This window comes from Pantherophis guttatus, chromosome 4, assembly GCF_059756535.1.
Source record: "Pantherophis guttatus breed Tessera chromosome 4, ASM5975653v1, whole genome shotgun sequence".
Classification (NCBI taxonomy): Eukaryota; Metazoa; Chordata; class Lepidosauria; order Squamata; family Colubridae; genus Pantherophis; species Pantherophis guttatus.
This window is the reverse complement of record NC_142066.1, coordinates 47,057,235-47,082,047: the sequence shown is the minus strand read 5'-3', so window position 1 is coordinate 47,082,047 and position 24,813 is coordinate 47,057,235. Positions and strand designations below refer to the sequence as shown.

General features: G+C 37.1%; 3 protein-coding genes across 12 annotated transcripts in view; 1 reads left to right on the top strand and 2 right to left on the bottom strand.

Annotated features, from left to right (window-relative positions):
* Positions 1-2,845: 2,845 nt before the first annotated feature.
* Positions 2,846-12,999, bottom strand: MRPL10 (mitochondrial ribosomal protein L10). 3 transcript variants are annotated; one of them, XM_034415598.3, is made up of 5 exons: positions 12,528-12,999; positions 10,519-10,694; positions 6,982-7,146; positions 6,089-6,233; positions 2,846-4,313 (listed from the first exon to the last, which is right to left on the bottom strand). In XM_034415598.3, the coding sequence occupies exons 1-5, from the start codon at positions 12,568-12,570 to the stop codon at positions 4,084-4,086; spliced, it is 759 nt and encodes a 252-aa protein (XP_034271489.1). In that variant the 5' UTR covers positions 12,571-12,999; the 3' UTR covers positions 2,846-4,083. The 3 variants fall into 3 exon arrangements, with proteins under 3 accessions (XP_034271489.1, XP_034271490.1, XP_034271491.2); XM_034415599.2 differs by having other exon boundaries at positions 10,519-10,688; positions 12,528-12,603; XM_034415600.2 differs by having other exon boundaries at positions 12,443-12,528.
* LRRC46 (leucine rich repeat containing 46) lies at positions 12,702-21,853 on the top strand. 5 transcript variants are annotated; one of them, XM_034415595.3, is made up of 9 exons: positions 12,702-12,850; positions 13,329-13,456; positions 16,133-16,232; positions 16,365-16,473; positions 17,444-17,490; positions 19,114-19,223; positions 19,899-19,968; positions 20,427-20,590; positions 21,401-21,853. In XM_034415595.3, exons 2-9 carry the CDS (start codon positions 13,447-13,449, stop codon positions 21,775-21,777), a joined length of 987 nt encoding a protein of 328 aa, XP_034271486.1. In that variant the 5' UTR covers positions 12,702-12,850; positions 13,329-13,446; the 3' UTR covers positions 21,778-21,853. The 5 variants fall into 5 exon arrangements, with proteins under 5 accessions (XP_034271486.1, XP_087748206.1, XP_034271485.1 ...); XM_087892080.1 differs by having other exon boundaries at positions 12,703-12,806; XM_034415594.3 differs by lacking the exon at positions 12,702-12,850 and adding an exon at positions 13,031-13,127.
* The window catches only part of SCRN2 (secernin 2), a 72,866-nt gene continuing 68,424 nt past the window's right edge, over positions 20,372-24,813 (bottom strand). For all 4 annotated transcript variants that reach the window (XM_034415591.3, XM_087892078.1, XM_034415590.3 and 1 more), the window contains 2 exons: positions 24,247-24,423; positions 20,372-20,653 (listed from right to left, as the gene is read on the bottom strand). In XM_034415591.3, the coding sequence (XP_034271482.2) occupies positions 24,265-24,423 (159 nt within the window). In that variant the 3' untranslated portion in view covers positions 20,372-20,653; positions 24,247-24,264. The remainder of the gene's footprint in view (positions 20,654-24,246; positions 24,424-24,813) is intronic.

Here is a 24,813-nt window from a genome sequence, read left to right as displayed (position 1 = left end):
GTCGTTATGAGATGCCCAATAATTTGGGAACAGTTTGTCCCTGTTGGACCTAAGGAAGTGGACAGGATCATCTATTTTCTCAACGTAACTACCAGTCAACTAGACCCTTGTCCATCCTGGCTGATGAAAGCCTCCAGGAGGGTGACCAGCAGATGGGTTCATGCATTCATCATTGCAAAAAGATACATTCCTGGGACCTTTTAAGACCCTGGTTTGTCCTCCCTTTAAAAAAGTCACTCAACCCCTTTCATGCAATCTCCCATCTTCCCTTTTTGGGGGGGAAGGTGGTAGAAAAGGTGACTGCTGATAAGCTTCAGGGAGTCCTGGATGAAATAGATTTCCTGGACCCTTTTCAGTCAGAATTCAGACCCAGCTATAGGACAACCCTGGATGTACTAAAGAATGATCTCTGGTGGGAGTGGAATGATAGTGCAACCATTCCTGCTCTCCTAGACCTCTCAGCAGTCTTTGATACTATCGATCCTGGTATCCTTTTAGGCCAGCTACACAAGCTGAAGCTGGGAAGCTCTGTTTTGCGCTGGTTCAGCTCCTCCTTCCAAGGTCAGACTCAATAAGTGTTAATAGGATCCATCCCCCGACTGCTCACTTGTAGCATCCCACAGGACACCATACTCTGTCCTTTTAAAATATCTACATGAAACTATTAGGTGAGATCATCTGTCACCATCGGTTGAGATATCATACTCAGTTCTACACATAGTGACTGCACACATACACAAGTGATGATGTTTCTGCCCACTCATGATGCCTGGAGGCTGTAAAGAGCTGGATAGAGAAGAACAGTCTGACTGAACTCTGGAAAGACTGGGTGGCTTTGGCTGCATGGTTTCAGGATCCAGGTTTTTGTCATCCTTAGTTCTGGACATGGTTACACTACCTCATTTAGACCCAATTTGCAACTTAGGGGTTTTCCTGGACTCATGTCTCCTGCTTGAAGAGCAGGTGGCAGATGTGGCTAGGAGAGCTTTTGCACAACTCTTATTTGTGTACCAGCTGTGAACTTTCCTTGACCATGACTCCGTGTCCATTACTCAAGCCTTAGTCATCTCATCTGGATTAATGCAAAAGCTCTACATGGGACTATCCTTGAAATCTATTTGGAAGCTTCAGCTGGTACAAAGTATGGCAGTAAGAATAGTCTTTGGGGCCTCTAAGATGGGTAGGTGGAGAGCATGGGGACAAAATATATTACATCTCTGCTTCGTGACTTCTCTGGCTACCAGTCTGCTTCCAAGTACAGTTCGCGGTATTGGTTATGACCTTTAAAACCCTTAATGGCCTAGAGGTCCAGGCTACCTGATGAACTGTATCATCCCTTCTCGGACAAGCCAATCCTACTCATGCTGGCAAACAGGGCCTATTGCAGACCCCGTGGTCAAAGAACTCCAACTATTGGGATCCAGAAGAGCCTTCTTTGTGGCTGTGCCTGCCCTTTGGAACATCCAACCCTCTAAGGCAAGATCTGTTCCCACTTTCTACCCTTCTGCAGGAGTCTGAAGACTTAGTTCTGCCAGTTGGCCAGGGGACCAAATGGGGTTCTATGTTGGAAATGGCTGCTGGATTTATGGCACACTCCACCTCCCCGCTTGCCCTCTGCTTTCCATTCATCCATCTTTTTGTTGTTGTTTCTCTATCAGGGTGCAAAGAGAAAATATCTGCTGCAAATTCTGGGTAGGGTCAGGCAGGGCATCTGGCCAGCAAACACTCAGCTCTTCTGTCGCCAACTCCACCCCTAAACAAGTTAGAACCAGACTGATTGGTTCAAAATAGGGAAAATAGTATCACAAGGCTATATTGTCACCCTGCTTATTTAATTTATATGCACAGTATATCAAGCAAAATGTTGAGCTGGATAAATCACAAGCTGGAATTACGATTGCTGGGAGAAATATCAACAACCTCAGATATGCAGACAATATCATTCTAATGGCAGAAAATGAAGAGGAAATAAAGAGCCCTTTGATGAGGGTGAAAGAAGAGTGTGCAAAAGTTGGCTTGAAACTCAAGATTAAAAAAACCAAGATTATGGCATCCAGCCCCATCATTTCCTGACAAATCAAAGGGGAAAGAAATGGAAGCAGTGACAGATTTTATTTTCTTGGACTCCAAGATTACTGCGGATGGTGACTGCAGCCATGAAATTGAGATGCTTGCTCCTTGGGAAGAAAGCTATGGCAAACAGCATATCAAAAAGCAGAGATATCAACTTGCCAACAAAAGTCTGTATAGTCGAAGCTCTGGTTTTCCCAGGAGTAATGTATGGCTGTGAGAGTTGGACCAAAAGGAAGGCTGAGAGCTGAAGAATGGATGCTTTTGAATTGTTGTGTTGGAGAACACTTTTGAGAGTCCCTTGGACTGCAAGATCAAATCAGTCAATCCTAAAGGAAATCAACCCTGATTATTCTTTGGAAGGACAGATACTGAAGCTGAAGCTCAAATACTTGTGCTATCACATGAGAAAAGAGGATTAATTGGAAATTACCCTAATGTTGGGAAAAATTTGAAGGCAAAAGAAGAAAGGAATGGCAGAGAACAAGGTGGTTAGTATCATTGATACGGTGAGCATGGGTTTGGGCAGACTCCAGAAGACAGTGTAAGATAGAAGAGCCTGGTGTGCTGTGGCCCATGGGGTCACAAGGAGTCGGACATGACATAACAAAGGAAGAACAAGAAACCCAGCTAGTTGTCATTTAGTCAGAAAATGGGCTTAGCATGGTGGGTGATCCAACTCAATAATTAATGTCATACAACACATGATATAAAGACACAAACTTTATATCGTATCTTGAATTTTCATATTTCCTGAGAAAATATGCTATTAAAACAGAGTAAAATATTTTATTCAAGCTGCATTATCTAGGAAGGTTTTTAAATTTAAAAACTTTCTTAGCACACAATTGAGCTTGATATTGAGAATATTTCACTTAGATAATTGAAGACATTTTTGCTTATAAAGTATCCTGCAAAGAAGCATATTTTTCTACTTAAAACTTGAATTATACATGCTTAATTTAAGCTAAAACCCACTACATACAACTACTGTGAATCCACATTTCTTTAGCATTTTAATACTTATTTAATCAAATAAGAACATTTATCCTACATAAGCATATTTAAAAGGTGAAATGCAATGAATAATTTCCATTCAAAAACATTTTGTACTATAACAAAAATTATGTATCTTTTTCTATGTTCTTTCTTATATATTCAAGATGCTCATGTCAAAAAGGTTTTCTCATTTAGCAATCTATTTCAACATTAAAAAAAAATTCTAACTCTATTTTCTAATTCTAACTACACTACACAATTTAATGGAACCTAACAGTTAGTATCCCAAAAAAGATAACTAAACTCTGAAAGTGATATAAAACAACCTATTTCTCATTAGAACTATTGTAATTTCTATTCATTTATCATATTAATAGTGGACCATAAGTGGGAAAGACATCTGTCCTTTTAAGAACAGCTGGTTGTCATCACAGAATAAATTAATTTATTATTTATCCTAGGTTCTTAAAAACACTGATAAAATTATATACTGTTTAGTGCCAGAGTAAATATTTTGTTGTTATTTTACATGTTTTCAATATGATTTCATCTTGGATCTGTCTGAAATTTGTTCTTATTTTGTTGTTAATTCAGTTTTTAAAATTTGACTTACTTTGTCAAACCAATCTATTTTGATAAGTTATGATATATACAGTCTAAAATAAATACAAACATTCCTATTAAAGACTGTTTCTTGCCCAACCTAAAGCAGAAAATTATGCAAATTATTAATGTAATTTTATTCATATTTAAACAATGTACCGCACCTGAACATATTTAAATGATAACACCATGGTCCTCCACATATAGTAAAATTCTACAAATATGCAGTATCATAGAAGCACAGTCAATAAGATTCCTTGTTCATAGTCTAGTTCTGCAGCATTTTTTTCTCCATGTGGTCTGATAGCCAGAACTTTATCAATCATACTAATTAACCTCTCCCACTAACCCATGGGGATGCAACAAAGTAAACATGACAATTTTACACTGAAGAATTAAATTGCTTCCAGTTTAGCTGATGTTCCTATCTGCTTTTCCTTCAACTTTTTCATTTTCCTGTTGAACATATTGGTCCAGCAATGAACTGAGGTGAACAGAGCCACGATGCAGAAGTCTGCTAGTGTGGGATGTCATGAGTGAGAATACACCTGCAGTTTCTCCCTGGGCAGTTACTATAGATGGTAGCTTAGAATAATTTACAAAGCCTTGCTTGCTTAGGATGACATTGTCGATGCAAGCTCCTGGAAAAAAAAATGAAACAAAAACATTCAAGTTAGTATAGAAATCTATATATTACTAAAATTCTCTTTCCTGTAATCGTTAATTGGGCAAAGCAGAACACTATACCGCAAAATGTTTTGAACCAAGGTATTTTAAATGGTCTAACTTACAAAAATGTCCAAAATTCAGGATCCATGGAATTGAAATTTGGCAAATTTTATAACATATTTTTCATGTAAATTGCAACCTCCCCATGTAAATGTTCATGTAATTGTTCATAAAACAATTTATACTGATGTTTCACTGTATCATACAATGCAACATGGGCTAACTTCAAGGCAGATGCAGAATGTATCTCAACTTTTCCAGTGAAGACTGTACATTACAAGCTATGTCTGTCAATCAATCAATCAATCAATCAATCAATCAATCAGAACAGAGCTGGAAAGGACCTTCCAACTCCCTGCTCAAGCAGGAGACCCTATACCATCTCAGACAAGTGACTGTCCGGTCTCTTCTTAAAAACTTTCAGTGATGAAGCACCCACAACTTTTTATGGCAAGCTGTCATGGTTGAAGAAATTGAAAAAATCTGGTAAGGAAATATTTCTGAAAGAATGACACAAGAGATCACAAAAGACTGTTTGCTTTAAATATTGTAGAATTTAAATTTAACATTTCCCCCCCAAACAGATGGTAAGTTATAAAAAGACAGACCGAGGTGGTGACTGAATGTGATCAGAAGAAAACAGATTGCACCAAAAGTTTTATCTAAAAAATAGTCTAGTAACATATTAAATAAATAAAATTGGTCACACAATCACATTTGCCTAAAATAGGCAATTAGTTTTCCACTGCGCAGCACTATGTACATCCACATACTCAGTAGTAAAAAGGTATTCTATTACAGTTTTCAAATACTTGAAAGGTCCCATTGGAACCTCAGTTCCATAGGATTAAGAGAACAAACAACAAAACCCCTCTTCACAAGAGACCAAAGTGGGGAAAAGTCTGTAAGTAAGGAATGAATACCCTGTTTCCTCCAAAATAAGACATCCCCTGATAATAAACCCAATTGGGCTTTTGAGCACATGGCAATAAGGCCAAGTGCTTATTTCAGGGTTCAAAAAAAATATAAGACAGGGTCTTATTTTCGGGGAAACACAGTATTTTCTCCCTAATTCCTTGTGAGATTATACTACAGAGACCTAAGGAGAATTTTTCAGCTTTAGTCTCTTGCATTTAACTTTCTCTTAGAAACTAAGGGGGGGGGAGGTTTAGTCCCTCGTGGGCAGGTTATTTTCCCCCTAGTCATTAAGATGCACAAGAAAAGGTAGGGTTTCTCAACAACCTCCACTCTTCTACATCAGGAGTTCTGCAGATTTTTTTTTTAATAAGCAGCTTCCATTACCTCAATTTTTTTAAAAGAAATACCCTGTCCTATGGCTATAAAGTAAGTTGTGAACCATGTCTCTTCCAGGTACTTCAACTGTATTTAACTAATCTGCCTCTTCTACAATTTCTTTTCCAGTTAGTTATCTAACTCCATCATAGGAACTTTCTCCACTTTGGATACTTCCAGACACCTACATTGCAAACATTGGTGAGAACTCTGAGAGTTAAAATCCATAAACATGAGAAATGTCTAGATTGGAGAAGGGTGCTTATCCTACCCATCCCCCTATTGATTCCTAATCTAAACAATCTGACTTTGATTTTTTGTTAATCAAAAAATGTTTTAAGACCTCTCAGTAAAAAATGAAGCATCCAATATCGCTGCAGACCTCATCCCTTACCTAACATATTAATCTGTGGCACACGCTTCAGGACTTGAAGTGTTTCCCGAGCCTTTGTTTCCATACTGACAAGTAGAAGGTTGCGTTCCACAAAAAGAGGGAGGAGATTCTTGTATTTCGATTCCGAAAGAAAGGGAATCATGATCTGGAAAAGTGGAGAAAAGGATAATATTAGAGTTGGCCTTACATTGAAAAATATCATAATTACAGAGGTTACAACAAAACAGGGAAGGGGTCATATTTCCCACAGAGATCCCCAAATAGGTTTACCGGTTATATTAAAGTATTCTACTTTGTGGAGGAGATTGGGGGAGAGTTGAAGGAACAAAGAAAAACAAGCAAAGCCTCTCTCTGTTCCACTCTAGCAAATCAGTGCTGGATCAAACATCACCACATAAAATGGTATCACAATGCTATAACAAAACTCTACTTTTCATTCACAGAAGTAAAATATGCTGAAACTATAACCCTTCTGTCTTTACATGTGAACTTTTAAATGGCAAATAGGACCTCTTACCAATAAAATCATACTAACTTCAAGAGAAAGAAAAACTTAGTCAAGATGAGGAAGGCACCAAGAACAACAAAGTATCAAGAATTGAGATATAAAATTGTACAACCATATAATCTGACTGTGCTAGCTATTGATCAGTTAAATTATTACCTGATAAGTCATGGACAATGTATTAGGCAAAGAAGAGGATAAGTTCTCTTTGGACATTGTTTCTTTAAAAATTAGAATTCATTGGCTGATCCTTCTAGGAAGGCAAAATAAGTCTAAGCACAGATTTTATTTTAAAAAATCAAAGGAAGCAGAAGAAAAAAAAACCTTTATTACACACCACTATTAAATAACTACATTTCTGAAAGTCTATTAATACAGAAAACTGTACCTCATTGGGAAAAAATTTGACATGGATATTATACTTTCGCAGCCGATGCCTGAATAATACCATATCATTTCCAGGAATATAATTATATTGGCACACAATAATCATTTTATTCTCAAGAAATGTTTGTTTCACTTGACGCAATAACAGTCTTTCATAGCCAGTCTCCTGTAAGAGAAAAATGGATTTGCAATCTTGAAAATACAGACAATAAAAACTCTAAAAAATTATATTCCATAGCTACAAAATACCAATGGATTTCAGAAATATAAATTCTGATATTTTTTTTTTTTAATTTGATTCATATGCCGCCCTTCTCTGGAGACTCAGGGAGGCTTACAATGTGTTCAGCAATATTTATTCACCAAGGTAAAATGGTTACTCTCTCTCAGCCCAACTCATCTCACAGGGTTGTTGTTGTGGAGAAAATTAGAGGAGGAATTTGTGTTGAATGGTTTTGCTAACTTGAGTTATTTGTAAAAATAATAAAGGCAGGATATTCATAAAGATAAAATAAAATGTTCCTCTAATTATAACAACCATTCATACTTTTTCAGAAGCAAATTAAAATCTTTATTTTATACTTAATTAGCTTTTTCTCTCTGTGATATCAGTTAAATTAAACCTATCAATCTAGTTAGGTGTATGTTACTTCAAATTCTGTCCAAACTTAAGCAAGGCCCACAAGCTTGATTTAAACAAGTTCCATTAGAGTTATTGCTATTTGAAAATTAAATAAATAACATATCCAAGAACATTCTACCACTATTTTGGAGGTATGAAAATTCAAACTTTGTGTAATTACGTAAGATTAAACGAAATAAATACAAATCAAGTTGCAGAAATTCATCTGTCATTCCATCACAAAGGAAAGCAAAATTTCTATCTGGATGGTAATATGATAAGTGGATGCTTTTGTTGTTGAGCAAAAACAAATTCAGTCTTTCTTCCAAAATCAAAATACAAATAAAATTGAGATGTTCAGTTTACTGAATCCTGCTTTACAATATTACCGTGTTTTCCCGAAAACATGACATGTCCCGAAAATAAGGGCAAGGCTGATTTTTGGGCTGGGCATAAATATACGCCCTTCCCTGAATATAAGCCTTAGTGAAGGGGTGAGCATGGCCAGCACAGGAGGCAGCCCTTCCCTTCCCTGATCACCTCCTGGAGGTTCAACCCCATAATTGCTGCCTACTGATCAGCTGAGCCAGCGAGGGCTGTGCAACTCGACCCAGATCTCCAGAGCACTTCCCCAGCTGCCAGCCTCCTTCCCCTTTTCCTGCCGATCTTTTTTTCTTTGGGATCGCAGCACAGACGCCCATGACAGGATTGCAAGGCTGAAAGCTTCGGATGGAGCAGTTTGGCCATGTGTGTCTGTGCTGTGATCCCAAAGAAAGGATAGGCTGCAGGAAAATCCCTTTTTTCCTGCCGATTGTTTTTTACTTGGAATCGCAGAGAGAGGGATCCCAAGGCAGCCACATCCCTTCACTAACCTGCTTTCCAGCTCCGTTCTCCAATGTCACATGCAGGGCAAGAAAAGTAGTCTGTGGGACTATGGTAAAAACACATTCCAACTTTTTTTTTTCCTTCATGAGAAGTTGGAAGTTCTGAACCAGCGGTATTTTTTTTTTTTTTTTTTTTACCAACAGACTATTTTTCTTGTCCTGAACGCGCAGCGGAGAACAGAGCTGGAAAGCAGATTAGTGAAGGGATGTGGCTGCCCTGGGGGGAAGGGGGAGGGTTTAGCATGGGTGGCCTGGCTGAAGGGCCTTTAGGTAAGCCGATGTGGGGCCTTGGGGCAGCTCCGCAGCCCCTGCCTTGCTTTGTCCTCCACCCTCCCATCTCCTTGCTTCGTTCTTTGCAGGCTACATCGTTACTGTGAAAGGCTGCACGTTGCTTCTGGGCAGGAGAGGCTTAGTTTTCTTCCCTCCACTGTTTCTCTTTTTCTCTCTCTCTGTTGCTTACACACACACACAGAGAGAGAGAGAGAGAGAGAGAGAGAGAGAGAGAGAGAGAGAGAGAGAGAGAGAGAGAGATTTGATCTCTTGAACTGCCGCACACTTTTCACCCAGAGGGAGACGAAGCGGGTGAAAAGTGTTTGGGGGCCCAATAGGTGTTGGCCTGCATTGTCAAATGTTTGGGCTGCTGAGCGCCAGCCTGTATGCCTATTCAGTGCTGCAGGGGCTGAGCTACAGCTACAGGGAAGCTTTTCGGGCTCTACCCCTGGTGGCTGCTGCAACTCCAGCTCTGCCCACAGGTGGTCTGAGACTTGCAGCACCCACCAGACCCAGGTTTGTAGCCTGGCAGCTGCAGCACCAAGTACGCATGCAGGCTGGCGCTCAGTAGCCCAAAGGACACGCCTTCCTGCCGGAGTTCCGTGTCCAGCCAGGGAGCGGTTCCCAGGACTGCCCAATTCTCAATCAGCCAGCTGCATGGTAGGAGGGGCTTCCTGCCCACCTGAAAGAAAGGCTGGGTTGCATAAAGGGGTTTTCCCCCCCAAGACCCTCTCAAGCACTGGGCTGCGGGCTCCACCCCAGGGAGCCTCAATCGGGCCCAAGCTCTTGGTAACCGATTGAGGTAAGACTGTTCTTGAAGGAGGCATGAGACGCATGGGGCCTCCTGTTGCTTTTGCAGCCTCAAAATCGGCTGCAAAAGCAGCCGTGATTCTTGCCGTCTCTTTCCTCCCACCCCTCGCTGGGCATGTCAGGGCTTCCTGCCCCTCCCTTCTCCCCCTCCCCACCTGCCACCCCCAAATTTTGCCCCAAAATAATAAGATACCCCACCCTCCGAAAATAAGTCCAAGCCTTTATTTTGGGGTTCAAAAAATATAACACAGGTCTTATTTTCAGGGAAACATGGTAATATAATTTAGCTATTAGCCAAGGCAATTGTATAACTTTATAATTGTTCAAAAATGGGTATCTTTGATGAGTCATCAGTGCAAGTTAGCTTCAGCAAATTATCTGAATGCCAATAGTGCTCCTGGCTTTATAGGGTTTCTATCATTCATCTCTGATCCACAATTCTAAATGATAAAACCATGTATGACAAGATCCAATTTTATATACATGAAAAATTCCATAAAACAAATTGAATAAACACAGAGAAAGCCAACAGTGATCTATTCAATTAATTCTTATCTGAGTCAAGCAAATGCTTTCCTGAACATAATAAGAAAGATAGCTAAAATATAGATGATCTAGGATGAGGAAAATATTTAAATTCAGATAATTGAGTAGAATAGCCACTGATTTTAGTGGAGCATAACCAAGGATATGAAGGGAAGTTCTTTATGGCTTTACAGTTGAAGAGCAGCACAAATTAACTATCTCCCAAAGGTCAGGAGGGAGCATAGCACCAAATACTTAAGTCATTATTAGAATAATGTGGCTATCTATTAAAGAACAGAAATGATATGAATCCTTCCACAATTGGCAGAACTATGAAGGGCAAAGTATAAAAGGCATTTCAAGAATTTTAATCACAAATGAGTATTTATATCATTCCAACCATCCCAAAATAGAACAATGTTATTACTTCTTTAGGAAGAATGACACGGGGTTTCATACAGGTCTCTGAATCCAGAGGTTTTGGTGGGATATACTCAGTCACTGCCATCAGCTTTTGCCTCATAATGTGCATCGGTTTCCAGTGACGTGTGACAGATTTGGAGCCATGACGAATAAGCTGCAAGGTAGGCAGCCAGCCTAGACCTAAAGAGCAACAGGAGAATTAGACTACAGTACAAATTCCAAATATAGGCAAGTGGGCTCTTATGTGACCACTATTTTCAAGACAACAACTTCATAAGAATCAAAGGATCCTAGTATTACAGAAAACTAAAGAGTCCAGCAATGTACAGATCAATTTATATAAATAATTAAGAACATTTTTTAATCATAAAGCCATCAAGAATACTCTTGAAAATAATAACTCCTCACACTGAAGCCTTCTGTAAGATATTTAGGCTTAGTAATGAGTAAGTATCATGGGTATTAAATTTTGGACTGATTAATAGTACTGGTTAGAATTTGCCTATAAAATCCATCTAAAAGATTTGGCTTCTATTATCCTGAAGTTTCCTCAATAAAGGAAGCTTTCAGGAATTATTTATAGAAAGAATAACAAGTATCATACCACTTTTAAATAAATCCATCATGATTTTAGCTATATCATTTGTACTTCCCTTTTAAGGTATATAATCTCTTAGAAAATAAATACAGGTAATTCTCAACTTATCACAATTGTGCTCAAAATTTCTGTTGTTGAACAAGACATATGTTAAGTGAATTTTGCCCCAATTTACAATCTTTCTTGCCAGTTTTTAAATAAACATGCAAATGTTAAATTAACAACACAGTTAAGTGAATCTGGCTTCCCTGTTGACTTTGCTTGTCAGAAGGTCACAAAAAGTGGTCACATGACCCTGGGGCACTGCAAGTCATAAATATGAGTCAGTTGACAAGTATCTGAATTTTGATCACATGACCATGGGGATGCTGCAAAGATCATAAGTGTCAAAAGTGGTCGTAAGTCACATTTTTCAGTGCTGCTGTAACTTTGAACAGTCACTAAACAAAGTGTTGTACATTGAAGACTACTGGTACATAAAAGGCATAAAACATGAGAAAAACTCTCTTAAATCTAAACAGATATTTATACAATATTTATACAATTTAGATTGCTTAGCTTAGAAGGTAAATAGGAAAAGAGAATATAAGAAATATTTATAAAGTTCTATATGGGAATAAAACAAAGTTTTTTAAAAACCAACTCCCGGTTATACCAAAGAAACTGCTTTGAATGCCTTCATCCATTGAAACTCCCACAAATTTCATTTCCAGTAGGACAATTAAATAAAAACTACTTTTTTATAATAATTAAATACTTTTTTATACTAATTAAAGAAATCATTGGAGAACAATGGTTGTTTTATGTTTGGGGGAAGAGAATAGTAATCATTGTTTGTATACAGATAAAATATTAAAAGTCTGGAATCTATAAATCAATGGACAATTTATTGAAAGGACCAAAACTCATAACAATTGCTTACATTAGGTATCATAAAAGAAAATTCAAAGCACTTTTTACGATTAAAAAAAAAACTTTATTTTGGATACTTTGCCATAACTAGTGCACCGTACAGCATTATACATAATATCATCTACGTAATTGTATAAGTATTTCCCAATATTAAAACCTGCTTGGAAAACAAAAACCCGATTCCCCCACCCACCCAAAGACTCCTATCAATTACAGGAGACAGGCCAATGTCGAAAGCTCCTTGTTACCCCTGCTTTGCCGAGGTGTGAATAGTTGAATAGGCCAAAACTGCGTCAGCCCAAAATTTACAAAAAGTTCGAATTTTTGCGACGTGGGCGAAAGATCGGCAAAGAAACTCAAGCTGAATTTCAACAGTGTCTCTTGCCGCCACAGAAGAAGATGAGAATTCATCGCATACCAGATAAAGTGATTTTCAAGCCACAATAACCCATAATAATTTCTCTGGAGGCGGAAAAGCCCTCCGATTTTTCATTTTCCCTTACCGGTTTTACAGATCCTTTTACCCCAACCGCCAACGGCAGCCATTTCCTAAAAACGTGGGATGTCAGAATAGAGCATCACGGGAGTGGAGATTTAAAGGGGAAGGGAGCCCTTTTCTCTCAGCCCTGCCTACCCTTCAACAGAAAGACTCTTGTCTCCTAGCAACGAAGGAGGCTCGAGACGACGTCTCGTGATCAACCCTCCCTCAGGCTTCTCTCGCTCTCCGAGTCCTTGATGACTGGGGAAGAGATACAGAAAAACCTTTGCTTTCTGCACATATGGTAGCCCTAACGATTGCTAGTGGCACCCGTAGAAAGAGGCAGAGGTGCCACACTTCAGTTTTACAACAGTTTATTTGTTAAAAAAAAAAAAAAGATGAATAAACCCGTTTCACCCTAGATCGGTATTTTTTTTTAACCTCAGCCACGTTAAGATGTGTGGACTTCAACTCCCAGAGTACCTCAGTCACAGAATGGCTGGTTGAGGAATTCTGGGAGCTGAAGTCCATACATCTTAAAAGTGGCTGCGGTTGAGAAATACTGCCATAGATGTTGCCAAGGTCCACACCACTAAGTCCTTGGGTGGATATCCACCCCCGTAAGGTACCTTTACAAATTGTCCTTCCAAGCTGCTGCTACCATATAAGCAACTGAATCTCCCAGGCTAAGTTTGTTTTTTGTTTGTTTGTTTTTTTAGTGGGGGGACACACAAAGACTTTTGAACGTTGCCTATGGCTGTTTTCTTTGGTTGCTAAGTAAATACAAGGGATTGTTGTGGTAATTCTTGCCCCCTCCCTCCGCTAGCTGCAGACCGTTTCCATGAAGATTCTGAATCTGAAACTATAGCTGTTGCAGACAAGCTTCCCGTCTCTTTTCTAGGAGACAGATATTCATTTTTGGGCATCAGGAGGATTCATCAGTCATGCCAGGAGGTAAGTCCTCCACCTTGAAGGTATCTTCAAAATTCAAGGTAATGAAAATTTAAAGAACTGAACTATTGTATTGCCATTTTTGAAAATTCATTTAGTTATCAATCCAATTCACATGGCCACCCATCTCACAGAAAATGACTCGAGTGGCAAGAGCAATCCAATAAAAGAGTAAAATAAATAAAAGTTAACATTTCACGGCTATAGAGGAGCAAAAAGGGTCACTTTTAGGCAAGAAAGGAATGAGAAGCAAGGGAGATAAGGTGTGCCAATTAGAAAGTGGAAAATCAGGCTATGTCTTATTAAGAAAATAAAAATAGAGACTGTTAGAATTAGTCATGTGCAAACTAATTGTTTATATCTATAGTGACCGTATTTTCTTGGGGGGAAAAATAAACTTGAAAAGGGAACAAATTCTTTTCTAAATCTCAAGGATAAAAAAATTAACTGTGTATAACTTTGCTTTACAAAAGAAAATTCAAGAGCAAAACCAAGAAAATAAATAAATCTAAAGATCAGTTTTCTGAAATGAAGTACTGCCTTTATAATAACTTATGGTCACTATATTGATATCTGACTGTAAAAAGTGTGTTGCACTTCCAGCATGGGACTAAAAGCTCTTGACTTGTGCATTAAATAAACCTTTCAACACTGAATTACAATGTGTGTTGTCTTGATCTGAATAAGGAACAAATCATAGGGGATTTGTTACAAGAAGGGGAGTCCTTTGCTAATGCCTGGATTCAAGAGGGGAAAAAACAAGAAGACACGCAGAAGTCTGGGTTTTCTATAATATGTAGTATTCGTGAAAGATCCAAGATCTTGAGTAGTTGCTAGATTGCTAGCATATTGTATTGTAATGGAAATGACAATTGTTGATCTGTTTAGTATGGCAGGAGAGTGGAGAGATAAGGAATAGTTAATGTCCTTAAAAGACTACATCTGTGAACAATGCCATCTAATCACATTGTGATCTTACTACACAACAGACTTCATGAGAGGACACACAAAAATCCCATGTAGCTAAAAGCCTGAGATTCTACTGAGAGGGGTCTTGCTAAGATTCAAGAATAAAAGAGATTGTCCAATTCAGATTTTGACTGGATTTATAAGGCTGTCAAACTCAAACTGGGTGGTCTACAAGAAAAATCACCATAACCATATTACCATATTTTCATTGAACAATACATGTATGGCTGCAAACTTCATTCACCAGTCAGAAATCTGAATGGTTCACATTTGATTCAAAGTAAGAAAAGAAGGTTCAGATCTTTCAACATTTTTAAATGAATAGACTCCTGGCTTTGATTAGGAAATTATGCAAATGCAAGTCATATGAGTTCCAGGACCCTTTTCTGTACCAATTCCCACTAAGAAACAAAATCAAGGCTACACAGTGTCTCTGCTCAAATTAAATATCCACATTCATTAAATCTAAAAGCTGACCTAACTAGTTCAATGTAGAACTGAAACAATAAGCAATATCAACCTTCATAGTAATCAAAACACTATTTCCAACTAAATGAGGGATAGTTCCTATATATATTTATTTCCCTTATGGCATGGATAAAACTAAACAAATTAAACATTACTCATAAATAAATGCAAATATACATGTCCCAGGATAATGTTGCAGAATCCAATCTGAGTCAGTCACCAGGACTAGAGGTTTGTTCTTCCAAGCTTTTGAATTTGCACAGAAGCCTATCCTCAGAGACTTCTCAATCTCCAGGATGTGTGCACTGGAGTGTTCTATGTAGTAAATATGTGGTACCTGTGGCTATGTGGCTTTTAGTTGTTGATTGGACCATTGATGACTGGCTATTAAGTCATTGATTGTTGTTCCCTTGTGTTGCTGCACCCTCAGCTCCTAAGTACAATACCTGGTAAGCTGGTGGTAAATCAGCACATTACTGCCATTTTTTATTCTTTATTATTGTTTTCACTTTTCTGTATTTTTTTTTTTTTGGAAGTACATTTACATGTAGTCCTTGAGTTACAACCACAATTGAACCCAAACTTTATTGCTAAGTGAGACAGTTGTTAATTGACCTTTGCCCCATTTTACGACCTTTCTTGCCACAGTTGTTAAGTGAATCCCTGTAGTTGTTAAGATAGTAACATTCACAAAGTATATCTGGCTTCCCCAGTCGCAAGAGGCTAACACGACACTGCAACTGTCATAAATATGAGTCAGTTGCATCTGAATTTTTATCATGTGACCATTTTTTAAAGTGCAACTTCAAACAGTCACTAAATGAACTATAAGTTGAGGACTACCTAATGACTTTTGAAAATCATTTTGTTGTTGTTTGGTAGATAAATTACTCATCCATTATATACTTCCTGTAAGATTTATTCTCTTAATATGGACTGATTGAAATCAGTGGGATTTACAGATTAATTTGTGCCATTCATTTCAATGGGTTTACTTTAAGTATGATTAAATCTGATTAACTCTTATTAAAAGTAATCATGTCTCAGGTAGTTTTTTCCAGCAGTAATAATAACAAAATTTTGGCAAATAAAACTATGCAATACAATCTATAAGTAGAGATGTAGAATCTTTCTTATGAACCCTCACAATAACAAGGTTTGCTTTTATCATGACACGGTTGTGTAGCTGGTATGCTGATTTAAACCTAGATAAACCAGAACCCTTTGTTTACTTGTTTTCAGCAAATTTACAACCTTCTACTGAAGGAGTGTGCTTGACAAAATCTCTTATTGTCCAGAGGAACATGCCACTACCAGTGAAGAAAGAGGACCCAGAGAAGATGTGAGTATTCCAGCTATTGTTTAAATTGATACAGAACTTTCTTTCAGGTGTTGGTAATACTTTGGCAGGGGGGAGGATGGTGGAAAAGAGAAGAGGTATGTTTGTGGCTGACAAACATATTTCCAATTTCAGATCTGAAGCCTTGACTTCTGTACAAGTCCTACGGCTAGATAGGGAGAGAATTAGCTGCATTGCCAACCTGCCAGAATTAAAACATGTCCACAGCATCTATTTACAACAGGTAACATACTCTGCTACATTCTTTGCTACTGAATGCAATACTATCTTTGAAAGGCAATATTTTCTTTTTCTTTCTTTTTTCTTTCTTTCTTTCTTTCTTTCTTTCTTTCTTTCTTTCTTTCTTTCTTTCTTTCCTTTCCTTTCCTTTCCTTTCCTTTCCTTTCCTTTCCTTTCCTTTCCTTTCCTTTTTCTTTCTTGGCATTTGAAGCATGTGCCAATAGCTGCATCCCAACTCCCTTTGAAAAAAGTTGGGAATGATAGCAACATTCTATCATAATTGGAGTACTAGGTTAGAGAAGCCTGCTTTAAAAATATTTCAGATTTCAAGATTTCAGGGTCTGAAAGTATCACTACAAATACACACAGAAAAAAATCCTAGAAGTAGTGACAGATCACTGTTTTAATATGATTTATGTGCTCGGTGTCTTGCCTATTTTCTTTGTTGTTGGGCTACTGAAGATGTACACAAAAATAATATTTAGCAGAATTCATAAAGGAGATATCTTAACAGGGTGAATTAGAATTTGGTTTGGTGGTAATCTTATTTTTATTTTTAAAGCAAATACTAAATCCGATATTTATCTATTGCCATAAAGGGCAAAATATTTTCCTTGGATTCAGATTGGGTGTGGTCTTTCCAAAATAAAGATAATCTGCCATTCTTAATAGTATTTTTTACAATGCTTTATAAGGATACAGCAGGAAAATGCATCAGGAAAATAGGCAGCAGAGATATCCACAAATAGATATACATGTCCAACTTTCTTCAGACGTTTAGGATGACAGCCCTGTTGCTTTTATAGATAAAACAGTACTACCCAGAAGGTGTCTCAAGGACTTCAGCGACCTAATAGCTAGAAGACTCATTTTCAAAGTCCACACACACATATTTATATACAGTGAATTAATCTTTCCCAATGCCCTTCCTGCATTTAATAACATGCTGAGACTTGTGCTATTTTCATTTTTAGAATCAAATAAAGAAAATTGAAAACTTAAACTGCTTTCCAAACTTGAAGTAAGTATATTTTTAATTTACATGATTTAAATCATTAAAAAGGGAAGCTGGAAATATCTTCCTTAGTTTATATGGAAATAAAACAATTCAATGTGCATTTAGTCCAAGTGGCTGTGATAAAATAAATTATGGTAAAATATATACATCAAATGATAACAATGGATGAAATACCAGTACTTCAAACCAATCACGTTGTTTATCATTAATTTTGGATGGGGTTTCATTACCCCAGGCAGACCTGGGGCACAACTTGGGGATCTTCCTAGTCTCATGACTCCTGCTCAAAGAGCAGGCAGCAATCATAGCTAGGAAGGCCTTTGCACAATTTTGCATTGTGTACCAGTTCCCTTACCTGGATTATGAGGCCCTGTGCATAATCAGTTATTCCCTAGTCATTTCACAGCTGGATTACTGCAACATGGGGCTTAAGAAATTGCAGCAGGAGCAAAAGGTGCAGAAAGTAGTGGCGCCTGGAAACTTCTGGGCCTCACATATAATACAATTATTGTGCGAACTGCATTAATTACCAGTTTCCAGAATATTTGAGGAGCCATCTCTCCCAATGGGACTAGCCTGCCCCACTTGCACTAATGGAAGAAGCCTGCTATGGATCCCATCTGCTAAGAAATTCCAGCAGGCAGATTTAAGTAGAATAGTCTTTTCTATCATGGCCTAATTTCTATGGAAGACTCTACTATCAGAGGCGAGAACGCTCTCAGCCTTTTGGCTTTCTGGAAAGGTATTAAATTGACATTGCTGGTTGACCTGAGCCCTAAGGGGGATGCTCATTGCTGGAGATGGTTGACAGAGTAAGACCTCAACCCATCCTGTCTTTCCCTTAGTTCTGGTTTCATTATAGGTTTTTAAAATTTTAATTTGTATAATTATTTTTCTACTTGATTTATAATCTATAAGCCATCCAGAGTCACCTTGCAGGGGAAATGGGTGTCATAAAATTTTAATAATCATGTATAAATGAAGGTATAACTATGTCCACATATTATATAGTCCCACCTGCTTTTTCGGTCAATTAAATCAGGTAATCCATTTTTTGTGTAAGTTTTAGAGAAATAACCTGCAGCTTAAACACTGAGAAAGTTGTGTGTGTTGCGAGTGTGTAATAACTTAAGTAGAATAAGCTTCAGTACCCAAAAAACCACCCACTCTTCTCTAGGCTTGTTTATGTCAAGAATAAAAGGCCTATGTCTGATGTGTAATATTATATCTACAGATGGGATCATCCCTAAATTAAAAAGTATTCAGCATAGAACACTAACATGGTTATACCTTATTTTGGCTTGCTAATTTTTTACATGATTGAAATATACTTATCACTTCATTGAGAACTAGACCAATTTTAAAATCAGACGGATTCAGAAATGAGAATAAAAAACTTGTAGTTGATTTCTAGCCCTGACAGGTAATGAAACACTCACTTGGCTTTAAGAGTTGGATTATAACTCTCTCTGGTGGTGAGAAATAGATTGCATGTTTTATGACGTCATCACCCATTAGTGCATCATAGCTTCAGTATATTTCCCTTTTTCTGAAAGGCAGTGTCTTACTATTGTTTGGCTTAAGGATTTTACAACTTCAGTGTCTTGCCTTTTCACATGCTTCCAGGTTTCTGTCATTATCTGGGAATTACATCAACAAAGTAGAGAACCTCCAACCTCTCCTCAAGTTGAAATTTCTGGATCTTTCACAGAATTGCATTGATACTTTAGACATAGGTTAGTCTATGTCTATTCCTCTGTTCATCTTTGCCATCTACACCTGCCATCCTCAAACTTGTGTTTTCCTGGTATGTTGGAAATATAACTCTCAATAACCATTAATTATCAACCATCTGAATTATGAGCGATTTAACATCTACTAAAGGGGTGGGCAATTAATATTCCCAAAGGGGGTCACACGAGAAACTGAGGCTACTGTGGAGAGCTGAACCAACAGGCTGAATCTAATTCTGCTCGCTTGTGTGCATATTGCACACTTACTGACATTTGATTTCTAATTTTCAACTAATCTCACATAGGCTGGATAGGGATAGTCAAAGGGTTGAATGTTGCTCAGGGGCTGTAAAATGCCTAGGTTTGCTCTACAACTAGAAAAATTGGATTAAACGATGTGGATCAGTACTTATATTCCTCCATGGGTTGTGAAAATATTGTATGAACCTATACTATAGAACACTATATTGTTGAAATTCAGCCTTTCACTTTGTAATATTAAACCAGATATGTGAGGTATTTATTTAGCAATTTAATAAAATAATAGTTGCATTTTGAGTTTGATCATACTTCATGAAAACATGAACCAGTCCCCTGCATCTCCAAAAAATTCTGTATCAATCTGTATTCATTTGCACTCCCACCAGCTTCCTTATTTATACCTTCTGGTTTATATAGATGAGCTGCCCCTGAACCTTGCAATCCTTGACCTGACTGGAAATAAATGCATGAATCAAAAAGGCTACAGGTAAAACCAGGAAAACAATCATACTGATTCATAATAACTCATCCTGTAATTACTTTTTCTAATTTCTTGTCCTTCAAGCTGAATTTGGAACTTTCTTTATCCCAGCCAGCATCTACTATCTACTATCTGGAAGGTATTAAGTTCAGGAAGGTAGCACCCCATCACTAAGGCCACTGCAGTATCATAGAATAAGGCAAACAGGGTGTTCTGAATCCATTAAGAACATGGGAAAGGAGGTAGGATAGTTGGCTGAGTAACTCTGGGAGTTGAAATCCACACTTTGCCAATGTTCAGAAACACTGTGTAACTTATAGCATCACTTTAATTTAAATCAAAACAAAAAAATGAATAATTAAATATAAAAGATCTTGCCTCCCATTTTCATTAATTACCAAAGAACAGAGCACAGAGATGAACTTTTATTTTCAACTTCATCAGCCTTGTATTTCCATTTCTAGAGACTGTGTGTTGGCAGCTCTGCCCCATCTGATAGAACTGGACCACAAAGGCATCCCAAAGCAGAAAGACATACTCCAAAATAATGAAGAGGAGGAAAATAGCTCAGAAGAGAGTGACTATGAGGACTGTCCAGAACTCTTTCAGCCGCTGAGCACAGAAAAAGGTATTCCAATTGCAGGGGCAGATTTCAGGTGTTACATCAATGTGAAAGCAAAGATTTTCAGTTCTGCAATAAAAAAATACTTCTGAAGATAAGTGATAGTGAATATTGTTACTATTGAAGGCATCAAGAAATACAGATTCCCTTGATGTTTCCTAATCTTAGGGTCATTCATTTTCAACCTAACTTACCTCACAAGAACAATGGAAAAATAAAACAAAGGGGGAAATCATGCTGGTTAAAAGCAAAAATACACAGGGAATAAATATTATGCACAGTAAAGAAGTATAACCATTACAAATATAGTCCTTGTTATTATCAATTGTTGTGACATTTACCTTCACCAAGAACCTCTTTTATTCCCAAAGTAGAGATGAAAAAAAATAGATCTGGTAGATATTAATCTTTGTTTAAAAACTAGTAAGATTAGATGTATTTTAATTATATTTATATTACATTTAATATTTTGATTAAAACTGTTATTTTTAAGAGACAATGGAGACTTTGAACAACTTCTTGGCTGAGCTGATATTTATTCAAACTGCCGTGATTTCTTTAATAGATGCCGCAGTTATAACCCAAAACTGAACAAGTCAGCACTCAATGAAGAAACTTTCTGTACTTTTAGCTTCTTACTTTTAGCTTTTAGCTTTATCTTGAGCCTGACCCTTTGGCTTATTTGTATCCATGTTAACAAAAGTGATTTGTATTCCCAATTCTGCAACTTCTATGCAAATTTTCTGAAAACAGTTAATTTTTTTATGAATGGATTGTGGCGATTGCAACTTTATTATAATTCTCTTTTTTTGCTAGACTTTTTTGTCGATCTCCATAATGAATTCAGTAGCCGCTCAGCCCAGCGGAAAGAGACAGCAGTGAGGGAACACAAAGACCGTCTGGAAGAGTTGAGGCAACGACAGAATCTGAGGCAGCTTGTGTTCAACACCAGTGAAGATAGAACTGAACCCCTAAGTTTACCAGAATCAAGATCTCCAGTTCTAAATGATTTACCTCAAACTGCGAACCATATGGTTTTGAATCCACCACAAAGAACAGCGAATCCAGCAGTTGATGCAGGACTGAATATTCCAAAGGAAAAAAATGAAGGAACAACTCAGACCCAGCAGAAAATATCAAAAGGAAAAATATCTAGTGCAGCTAAAGCTGCAAACAAGAACATAAGAAAATGATATTTTGTTGAAATATTATTTTACTTATGTAATTATTTTATTTAATCAAACAAATATATTTCCTTTCACTTGTGAAGCATTGTTCTTTTTTTTTTTAAAAAAACAAGCTATTATGAACTGTTAAAGGAGGTGGGAATATGATTGCCAGTCAGAAAACAAGAAAAATGTGTGGTCTACATAGTAAATTGCAAGAAACACTTCTACTGATGAAAAAGGGAGGGGCAGGGAAATTAATAGCAGGTATACTCATCCCTCTGAAATTTTCTTTCTAGTGAAATATAATGACTTTTCTGTGCTTCTTAATATTTGTACAATGATGAATACTAATTTATCTTTGAGACATCAAAAGTCCCAAGAAAAATACTGAATTATAAAATTGCACCTAGAAATCTTCAGGAAATTCTAAATCTACTAGCAAAACATGATTAGGAACTAAAATTGTTTACATATATCTGAACCCAAATGTTTGTATGGGAATTTGTCTCTTTCTTTCCAAATTAGTCAAGTTTCATGTGTATACTAGAGACAAATTAGAGTGCACCTAAACCTACAGACAGCCATAAATTCTCTGCATTTAACCCTGAAATGTCTGGTATGAGATAATACTTAATTGAGAAACTAACTCTGCTCCAAAGTTTCTTTTCAGGAAAATGAGTTTGTAAGTCAAACCAGCAAAAAACTTTGCAGGTTTTTGTGAAACCTGGAAAGTTTTATAACAGTTCTAAACTATTTCACATTTATCGCTAAATTAGGATGTCTTTATAATGGTTTATTGAATACACTACCATTAATCCTATAGAAAGGCATATATAGTAGTGTACTATGCTAATAAAGCAGTTCGTGTCATTTTGGCATAAATGTTATGTGATCACTGTGGTTTAACATACTGTATATTATAATTAACATGTATGTGCAAATAAGACCAAAACATTATTTTGACATTTAATGAATAACTATTGGGGGGGGGGTGTTGATTTTTTTTTAAAGGGGATTTTAGGTTTTTTCCCTAGTCCTATTCCTTTGCAACATGATCCCATCTCCTGCCACATCAGTTGTAAGACCCACAGTGACATCACATGCACTTTGATGTCATTACACACAAGACAAATAATTCATTTAATGTACACATTTATGTTGTAATGCATACAATGCCATTCCTCTGCTTGTCTCCTAAAGATTCCAATGACCTTAACCTCCCAAAACTGATACTGTAAATGCTATTCCCGTTCTTGATATTTATAAGTCCCCAGATGTCATAGATTATTCATAGGAATTCAAAAGGGTACTCAGTTTAGTGGACAAACCCCAAGGAAGTCTTACATAACTAGAGCTAAATGCTTCTATTGGTTTATCTCCAGAGATGTTCTGTTTTTAGTTATATTATATCTCTTTTAATTTTTTCTACCCTAACCCACTTTTTAATTATGACACAAACCCAAAATGAGAATACAAAAAAACACCACTACTTTGTAAAAAATTAATAAAACATATGTTGCAATAAAAGTGTCCTTAAAATTCCCAAAGAGTTAAAACCAATAGTACCAGACAGAAATCTTGTACTCATGCCAATGGCTGTAATTTCCAGAACTTAGTATATAATTGCAATCTAAGAGCATTACCATTACAGTTTTCATTCTTTCATTCCCCAGCAACATAAAGGCAATAAGTAACTTTTTCCTTAAATCAACCACATGGCCAAAGGACTGGAAGGTAATCTAATGTGATGCTAATCTTTAAAAGGAACCCAGGGAGATCCCATAAATTATATGTTTGTCACATAACATCTGTTCCAGGCAAATTGGTAGACATGTAATTAAAGAAAAACAATTAAGCAATAAATAATTTGACATAGAGAAAAAAATCTTGCTGAAGGAAAATCTGCAGAGATTCCACAGATAAAACCTGTTTCACGAACCTTCTAAAGTTGACAGTTTCAACAACACTTATGAAAAGCTGAGTAAATTTAGCAGACGTAAAGTAAGAGGATCTGCCCTTTTATGGACTGCAAACTAAAGGCAGAAAGAAATGAGTAGGAATGAATGGGAGGTGAAGTTCTTCAAGGATTTGTGTTGGGGCTAGTGCTTTTTAATTTGTTTATAAATGAAATACCTTTGAGATGGGGTAAACATAAACAGTATATTTAAATAAATGTAAATAAATGTAAGCTTATTTGAAATGCTGAGAACAGGAACAGAAGTCAGCTAAAGCTCAAGAGCTGAGAGTCACCTGAAAACAAATATTTCTTTCAGTAAGGAAACAAATTCATAAAATAAAGAAATCCTAGCTTTTCTCCAGTTTCATCTATACAACAACTAAGAGAAGAAATAATTCAGCTCTTCACTATTACTGACATGACACCCAGAGATTATGATCTACTATTAGAGTGGCTCAGAACCCTTTATAGAAACCCTAAAAAGAAGAAAAATTCAGACAATCTGTCAGTAGCACAAGGATTAAGACTCAACCCACCTGGCCATTAAGTCTACATCACCTATACAGTTTGAGTTCTGCATCCACATAATTACAAAAGAGTCCAGCCAGTTCCTGGGGTTTCACAGTGACAGAGCCTGTTGATACATTTTTCACACTTTCCAGAACTTGCTGCTGAAATGTTTTCATAGCCTCCTGCAGTTTCTGCTGTTCAAGCTGGGAATGAAGGAGAGAAAGGATAGTATATGAACAGAGACTCATAAGATGCTGTTTTTAATTACAGCATTGCTTTGCCTGATGAAAATTGGAGCAGATGAACTCCAAAAGCAAATCCAAAAGCTGGCAAAAAATGCTAGGAGATTGCAATGTGCTACAGGGAGTGGGGCCAAATCCTCACCCATGCTAATTTAAAATCTCAAGTAAAACAGAACGGAAGGTGAACAAACTAAAAATAATAGACAATACAGGATATGGAAAAGCAATACTAAGCAAATTACAAGACTTTAATTCATCATCATCTCTACTTCTAAGTTGCTCATGTATTCTGCAGATCTAATGTCCAGAACTTTACCAAGAGGGAAAAAAAACTTACTTAGCTCTAATTCT